Source organism: Lotus japonicus, chromosome 2 (assembly GCF_012489685.1).
Source record: "Lotus japonicus ecotype B-129 chromosome 2, LjGifu_v1.2".
Lineage (NCBI taxonomy): Eukaryota > Viridiplantae > Streptophyta > Magnoliopsida > Fabales > Fabaceae > Lotus > Lotus japonicus.
Genome location: NC_080042.1, coordinates 55,772,720 through 55,781,933, shown reverse-complemented (window position 1 = coordinate 55,781,933; position 9,214 = coordinate 55,772,720). Strand labels below are relative to the sequence as shown.

The window sequence follows — 9,214 nt, the reverse complement described above, 5'->3', positions numbered from 1 at the left end:
TTAGAATAATTATTTATTCACACTTCAAAATGAGGTGGAAAGAGGTGGAGGAGGCGAAAGATAGGAAGAAAAGAAAAAGTAAGAGAGAGAAAGTATAAGATGTGATAGATGATAAGATGGGAGAGATAGAAATAAAAATATGTGAAAATAAAATGTATAAAAAATGAGGTGTGTATATATCATTGTTGTCAATCTTTTGTTTTCAATAAAATTGATTCAGTTATTTTTATAAAATAATAATTAAACAACTTATTCTCTTCATTCCAATTTTTTTTGTTATTTTAGTCCCTCTTTAAATATTCCAGAATGACTGTTGTTCTAGAATGTCAAAACATTTTTTTTCTCATTTTTTACCCTTTATAGATTTATTGAATTTTCTCTATCCAGTATTACACACACTGTTTGTTGGAATTCTTGATACGACCACTACTAATTAATACCCACGTTGTGTGTACCGCTCCTTTTGGTACTATATACAGAATTTAGCGGTGCACATGTTACTGAAAACATTTACCCCTCCATTTTTTTTACTATAAAAATTGATTCACATATCATCAAGGAATTGGAGGGGAAATAGATAGAATTAAGATCGATGAAGAACTCAATTGAAGAGAGAGAGTTGGAAACTCATTTAATTTGAAGAGGATAAATAAGGGCAATTTAACCAAATTAAGTAAACTTTTAGTTTATATTTTGTGATCCGAAACGTGCTTTAATTTTATAATAACAATATTTTTGTAAGGAAATAGGCTATAAATAGGAGTAATCACAAGACATACAATCATCCCTCAACCACACCTAATATCAACAATACACATACTCATCCATGGCCACTCCCTACTCAAATGCTTCCACTCAAAATTTTCTTTTAGCATGTTTATTTTTCTTGCTAGCCATCAATGTGAACTTAGCAGCAGCAATTTCCTTCAACTTCACCGAGTTCACTGATGATGGGAGTCTAATTATTCAAGGTGATGCCAAGATTTGGGCAGATGGGAGCTTGGCTCTACCCACCGACCCATCAGTTGGTTTCACTACAAGTCGTGCTTTGTACGCAACACCAGTGCCCATTTGGGATTCTACCACTGGCAATGTTGCAAGCTTTGTCACTTCTTTCTCGTTTATTATAAAAGACTTTGAAGATTATAATCCAGCTGATGGCCTTGTCTTCTTTCTTGCGCCGTTTGGGACTGAGATTCCAAAGGAGTCAACTGGTGGGAGATTTGGGATAATCAACGGCAAAGATGCCTTCAATCAAATTGTTGCTGTAGAGTTCGATACTTTCATCAATCCGTGGGACTCAAGCCCTAGACATATTGGAATTGATGTCAACTCTCTAATTTCATTGAAGACTGTGCCATGGAACAAAGTGGCCGGTTCATTGGAAAAAGTAACAATAATTTATGACTCTCAAACTAAGACATTGAGTGTTCTTGTGATTCACGAGAATGGACAAATTTCCACCATTTCTCAAGAAATTGATTTGAAAGTTGTGCTTCCAGAGGAGGTCAGTGTTGGCTTTAGTGCAACCACGACATCTGGCGGCCGGGAGAGACATGATATTTATTCATGGTCTTTCACTTCAACCTTAAACACCAACGGTGCCACGGAGAACATAAAAATTGCAAGCTATGCATGATTTGATCGACTTATGGTTTGGTGATCAGGTGTTCTGAACTTCAGTTTTTCTATCCAGAATAAGGAACCATGCATGAGCATGGAAACATTTATTTATGTTTGTGTTTGATGTTATCGTATCTTCCTTTGAATCGAGTGTACTGATCCAGTTAGCTACTTGAATGACTTGAAATTTAAATAAAATGTTCAATTTGGAATGTGCCTTTAATCGATCATTTATATCCTGACCCATTTATATTTCGCATCACATACATGCTATCAATATTATCAATTTATTATTGCATATAAAAGAGAAAGAAAAAAAAATCCCTGTACGTATCTATTTCCAGCCTTGTCTTATGGGCTCTCTAAGAAATATTTATTGAAAATAAAGTGGAGTTTTTTTCTAACACATATTACTATTTACTAAGGTGAGATTTTGGTGAATCATGATTAATCATTATTGGATAGAATAATATTGGAATATTCTTTAAATAAATTGTTAGGATTGAATGGATGCTAATAGGGTAAAATGTAAACTGCTCAAAATCTCCTTCCCTTCTCAGCTGCCTCATTCTCGTCCTCCCTTCCTCCTCCCCCTTCCCTAGTTAAGCCTTTTACCTTCCCTGTCGCTACCACCACCTAGACATCTTCTTCCTAAAAGCCTAGCCGCCACTCCTTCACCCAACACCACGAAATTGCATACCCCATTTCCCCAACGCCGCACACATGACAAGGGACAGAGGAAGGCGATGACGGTCTAGATTGGAGTTGGTCGACATGGGCACAACGCAAATCCGCTGAGTTCGGGGAAGTTCACATTGCGGCGATGCTGGCTCGAGTTCTGTCGACGACACCGCGGTTAATAATGGGGATGAAGTAGAGAGGAAGAAAATCATTGGAGATTGAAAAATAAAGTTTAAAGTTTTCACAATTTTCTTCTTAGATCTTACCTTCATTGGTTAATAATGTCTCAAATTTGAACAAAAAATTCAAAGCTTTTGAATTTTGTTCTCAATTTCGAGCTTAATAATTAAGTATGTTTAACAATGGAATATTTCAACATAGAGGTCGAAGCTTTCACTTCCTATTCTTCTCCGATGACGATGAAACAAGCTTTTGAGCGATTTTGATTATCCATTTATTTCTTCATGGATAACAGTCTCATTGGATTTCCCTCTTTCTTGATCTCATCCCTTTCTTTCTCACGAACCTCTCTTTTTCTGGTTGGGTTTGATGATTTTTTTTTTGTTGGGGTCTCTTTTGGGGTTTGGTTCAGTTGCCTAGTCTCATTATGTGTTAAGAAGATGATGATGAAGAAGAAGAAGATGATGGTGAGAGGAGAGAGTAGGGTTGACTTTTGGTGTGCATTTCTGGGTTTGTTTCTGCTATGCTAGGTGTGTTCATTTTTGTTGTTCATCTACTTCTTTCTAGAGAAGCGTCATTTTGTTTTTTAAGTGATATATATTTGTTGGAAATGGAAAGGGGAAAAGATGATGAAGAAGATGATGTTAAGGTTTAAACCCAAAAAGATGATGAAGATAAAGTCTGATTCGTACTATTTATTTAATTTTAATTAATATGTTTATTTCATTTAAGTTAATTGTTTATTTAGAATCGAAATTTTAAATAAAAATTATATTTAACACGATATATCCATTTCACATGTGGTAGTACCTACGTACCACTTATGTCTCGCGATAATATTTGGTAAAGTTGTTGGAGCCCAAACTCCTACGTACGAGAACTAAAAATAAGCTAGTTTACAAACTGGACTGGGCGAGCCCCTAGAGGGGCAACGCCCAGCATGTATCCCGCCCTGAGGCGGGGCCCTGGCCTTCAGATGGGCCTTGACCTCGGAAGCCCAATTGGCCCAATAGGTAGTACCCAAGCTCTATAAATAGGAGGTAGTTATCAAGTGTAGGGGACTTTTGGCTCATGGGATGAAATAACACTCGAAATTCAGCACACTTTCTCTCATTCTGATTCTCTCTTAGCACAATCCCTCTACCTCTAGGTACTATACCTCTCTTGAATGTCCATTCCCAGAACATTTGGCGCCGTCTGTGGGGACTGTAAACTCTCTACTCCCATTCACGTGGATTGATTGTGCATGAAGTTACCTCTGATTGTGATTAGGCAATTCTCTGGTTTTCTGATTTTGATTCTGTGATTAGTGATTGGTTTTCTGATCGAGTTTGCATCGTTTCTGGTTTGGATGGAGACTCGACGCAGGAGGCAACATCATTCACCAATGCGACAGCGGATTTCGCCGCCTCGGCGGCCTCATCGTGTGGTCCTGGATTCTCCGGTACGAACGACAGGAGTACAATCGCCTTCTCCTCCTCCATCACCTCCTGTACCACCACCTCCTCCATCGCCTTCACAGGTGGGATCTCTGGAGCGCTCACCAGAGAATTCACCTGCTCCGGAACAACAACCGGCGGTGACGCAGGAGCAATGGCGCCATTTGATGCGCAGCATTGGCAACATCCAGCAGCGGAATGAGCATCTACAGGCTCAGTTAGATTTCTACCGCCGCGAGCAGCGAGGTGATGGAAGCAGAGAAGCAGATTCCGTGGCTGAGTTCCGTCCGTTCTCGGAAGATGTCGAGAGTGTGGCGATTCTGGATAACATGAAAACGTTAGTTCTGGATTCTTACAGCGGAGATTCCGATCCGAAGGATCATCTTCTGTATTTTAATACGAAGATGGTGATAATTGCGGCGTCAGATGCGGTGAAGTGCAAGATGTTTCCATCGACGTTCAAATCGACGGCGATGGCGTGGTTCACAACTTTGCCGCGCGGATCGATTTCAAATTTCAGAGACTTCTCATCCAAGTTTCTAGTGCAATTCTCGGCGAATAAGAATCAGCCGGTGACGATCAACGACCTATATAATATTCGCCAGCAAGAAGGAGATTCACTGAAAGAGTACATGGCAAGGTACAGCGCAGCGTCGGTCAAGGTTGAGGACGAGGAGCCTCGAGCTTGTGCTTCAGCATTTAAAAACGGTTTGCTACCGGGAGGGTTGAACAGCAAATTGACACGTAAGCCGGAGCGTTCGATGGAGGAGATGCGTGCTCGCGCCAGCACTTATATTCTTGATGAGGAGGACGACGCTTTCAAAAGAAAGCGCGCGAAGTTGGAAAAGGGCGACACGTCGCCCAAGCAGCGATAAAAGGAGGAGTTTCAGATCGGTGGCAAGGCGGAGGGGAAAGAACAAGGTGCGTTCACGAGAGAATGACAGATCGAGATTCTTCAAGGCGCATCCAGCGATGGCAGATCGGAGCAACACGGTTCAGACCGACAATGAAGAGCGTCAACAGAGGTGAAGCTTCAGATCGAGGAAGCATGTAGGCGAGGGAGAGCAGATTGGTAATGACGAAGAAAAGAACGAAGGCGAGGAATCTGTCCAGAGCACAATACATGAAGAGCAGAGCCAATCCCGAGACGTTTTTTTATGAGGCGTTGGAATTCTGGCGATCACGTTTTCTTTGGCGAGCACGTTTGCTTTGGCGAGCACGCGTTGGCTTTGGCGAGCACGTTTTGAGGTTAGGCGGCGAGCAAGTGTTGTTGGCGATGGAGTTCGGCGGCGGGAGAACGTCGCTGGCGTTGGAATCTGGCAGGCACGTTTTACTCCGGCGGCGGAATTCTGGCGGGCACGTTTTGTTTTGGCCGTGGAAGTTTGGCGAGTAAAGCGTTGCTATGGTTAAGATCGCTGGCAACAAATTTTCCAATTCCTTCAAACTTTTCCTCCATCTTTCATTTGATTCCCTTCTCAGTTGTTGTATTTCCTAATTTTCTTATTTTGAAGTTGATATTAGAAGTTATATTGTCTTCACTGGTTTTGATTCAGACAGAGAGGAGCAAATCGGATCAAAGAGAAGGAGTGGGTGAATTGAGGCACACCATTAAAGTTTTATGAAACTTGGAAGACTCTTCCATAAGCGGTTTGTTATTGGGTGGGACAAGCTCCTGATGGCGCGATTTAGTTACAAAGTGAAACAAGTTTCACGATGAACTAAATTAGCCCCGGAAAAGCCCACGTAACCACCGGATTCATTGGCGATGTGTGGGGTACAAATTGCCCATTCTACTGAGCACCGCTTTGGTAATCCAACTGGCCATTGGAACCCAAAGCACTTTGAGTCCCGAAATGGGACGATCACACCAAGGGTGGCGACCTACCGCTAGGGTGGTGACCTCATGCCAAAGGGTGGCGACCAAACGCTATGGGTGGCGACCTGTAAGACTCAGTTTTTAGACACACAAAAGTCGCCAAAAGGGTGGCGACCTCACGCTAAGGGTGGCGACCTACCGCAAGAGGGTCGCGACCTACCGCAAGAGGATGGCGACCTACCGCTAAAGGGTCGCGACCTACCGCCAAAAATGAGGGTAGCGACCTACCGCAAAATGGTGGCGACCTACCGCAAGAGGGTCGCGACCTACCGCAAGAGGGTCGCGACCTACCGCAAGAGGGTTGCGACCTACCGCCGAAAATGAGGGTAGCGACCTACCGCAAAATGGTGGCGGCCTTACGCTGAGAGTGGCGAGCAAGTCAAACTAATTTCTTATAAGGCTAAAGCAAGATGGTGATGGCGATGCGGCAAGTGAGGACACTCCTACTCCTCATGACTTGGACACAGAGTCTGGTGGACTTGTAGACTATGGCGAGTGAAGGAGCATGCGTGCTGGGCGGATCTTCTCCTAGGGACGATGCGGCGGCGACTTCAGCTTGAAGACACATTGTGCTCTCATGCTTCGAGCTCGGTGTCTTGTGGACTGGTTGAGTCCCTTCGCCATATTAGGGGGCTCGCCCAGGAAGCAACTTGATCCATGAAGATGCTACGAGGGGCGGATGCGGGGGAGATTGGCGGGAGACCATGTCATCAGGCGAGCCAGCTTCTATTCAGCGAGTCACGTCATATAAGGCGGGCCACCACGACTCCTTAATCTTGTAGGCGTTTGTACACCATCTTTCTAGGTCCCGCGTCAATCGGATATTCATGTATTTGCGTATTTCCTTGCGCTATTGGCGGTTTGTGTTTCACTTGCGCCATGTCGGCGACCTACACGCTTTATACATCCTTTGTTGATCCCGCCAAGTAGCGTGGCTAGGTGATCTTCTAGGCGGGGAAGCTATTGCAACTAGAAACTTGGGAATAGTTCCTGCGCGTTGGTCGAAACTGCCAGCCGAGGAACGCCGTACCAAGTGGAAAGTGGCAACGGGCGACTTGCTAGGGGAATCACAAGGGGACAGAGATTGACGGTCACAGTTTGGAGACACACTTCGCTCTCCTGCTTCGAGCTTGTGGACTTGCGGACCAAGGGCGCTCGCCCTTCATCTTTTGGCTGTCAAACCCAATTGTTATTGTTTGTGGGAAAGCGCGAAAAGCCTCGCCATTATAAAGATCAAACACCATCGCCTGGCAGGTGACACCAACAACAAAGTTCAGTCGCTCGCCGGGGTTACCGCCAGTCGGTGATTGAATGATCAGCACATGACCCATGCCTGCCACCTTTTCCGCCGGCGAGCGATCATACACCTGCTCCAACTTATCGCCAATACGAAGTAATCGTTCTCGCCGCTTGTGGACTAGTGGACTTGCCAGCTCGGGTTGCTCGTCAAGTCAGTGGACTGGGTAACTGAAAATGCAAGTTTCCTTTTGCTCACGCCATGTTGGCGATATAGTTTACTTCTCTTTTCTCAAGCCATGTTGGCAGTGCAGATTCTGGTGTACTGTAAGACATATGTAAAAGCATTTAAAAGACACCCTTAGCTCTCGTACCTCGAGCTCGGTGTCTTGTGGACTAGTGGACTGGGCGAGCCCCTAGAGGGGCAACGCCCAGCATGTATCCCGCCCTGAGGCGGGACCCTGGCCTTCAGATGGGCCTTGACCTCGGAAGCCCAATTGGCCCAATAGGTAGTACCCAAGCTCTATAAATAGGAGGTAGTTATCAAGTGTAGGGGACTTTTGGCTCATGGGATGAAATAACACTCGAAATTCAGCACACTTTCTCTCATTCTGATTCTCTCTTAGCACAATCCCTCTACCTCTAGGTACTATACCTCTCTTGAATGTCCATTCCCAGAACACAAACATTAAGGATCTATTAGCAATTTTACTTGAGGAGAGGCCATGTTCAACCGAGCCCATTTTACACGACAAAAACTTAGTTAACCCAAATATTAATTAATATATGTTCATGACCATGGAATCACATTGCATATGTTCATATTGTCGCATTTAGGCCCTCAAAAATAGTTCAAGTGATAAGAGCTGAAAAACATATATATTAAGGGAATGTGAAGATCCAAGGATCAAATCTCTGAAAGATAAATATAAATGATATAAAAAAAAAATTGTTGCATTGAGATTTGATATTTATCTTCTCTTTAAGATTTGTTATTTTCTCTCGATATCAAAAATTAGCATCTTACAACTCCATGCATGTGCGTTGGAAAGATCAAGGTAATCTTTTGTTTTAAACTGACCTCGCTTTTGATAAAAAAAATTGATTACACATTTTTCAAGGATCAAAATACATTTACATATAAATGGATATAATAAGGATTGCAAATTATGTCAACTTAGTACCTATTTAATCTAAGGGGAGGCTTTGTTAAGGACTATTGTAATTTTGTAATACTTGATTCCTTTGTTTTTCTCTGTTTATTTTCTCTTTTCTCCCCCTTTATTGTATTGGGTTGAAGTACCCTTGTACTTCATATCAATATAATTTTTTACTTTAAAAAAAAAAAACTTTGTGCACCGCATAGGATTATATACTGATAGTTGCACAGATATATGTATAGGTATCACTATCAATTTTTGTAGTACGTACACGAGCGGATTAGATTGAAAAAGAATTTACAATTTTTGTCTCTACACTATATATATATATATATTAATGTGATTAATAAAATATAATGGAACCATGTGCGCACATGAAGCTTGAGATGCCAAGAACGTAACGATTTGTTTTGATTAAGAGACTCTCTATTACTAATAGAAGTTAATCTATTACAATAGTCACCGTCTCCAACCGATCCATCCTGTACTTAAAAGAGATTCCCAAGAGTACATTACCCTCTTTCTTTTTGTCCTCAACTGTGTCATCATATTTTATTCTTAAAATATATATTACATGTTATGGATAATTGGATAAGAGCTCTTAATTAGTCTATTAGTATTATTACTCCTAGTCAATATTTGACTACTGTCTTCGCCTTATTTATATTCGATCTCAAATCACGTTTAAATTTAAGTATTTTTTAAAACCCAACAATTAAGATAATATTATTAGCCATGCCATGCCATGCCATGCCCCAACAAAAATGAATCACGTACATACTCAACCATTGATCGTCTCAATCAGCTACTTACTATTTTTAAAGAGCCAGCAAGATAATATTATTACTTATTAGCCATGCACCAACAAAAATTACTCCCTCCGTTCCTATATAACTGATACTTTAAGGTTGTGGCACAAATATTAAGAAGTAGCAATTAATATTCTTGTTTTACTAAAATTACTATTTAACTTCCTATTATATCCTCTATCTCTCTTATCAATTTTAACTTTTCAATTT

The 9,214-nt window shown here is 41.9% G+C and overlaps 1 protein-coding gene across 1 annotated transcript; it reads left to right on the top strand.

Moving 5' to 3' along the window:
- The first annotated feature begins 775 nt into the window (after positions 1-775).
- On the top strand, positions 776-1,846 carry LOC130738431 (anti-H(O) lectin-like). The gene has a single exon (XM_057590406.1). It carries the CDS (start codon positions 827-829, stop codon positions 1,637-1,639), a length of 813 nt encoding a protein of 270 aa, XP_057446389.1. The 5' UTR covers positions 776-826; the 3' UTR covers positions 1,640-1,846.
- The last annotated feature ends 7,368 nt before the right edge of the window (positions 1,847-9,214 follow it).

Excerpts from the sequence above, each read along its gene's own strand:
- LOC130738431 (XM_057590406.1), top strand. The coding sequence starts at position 827 with ATGGCCACTCCCTACTCAAATGCTTCCACTCAAAATTTTCTTTTAGCA.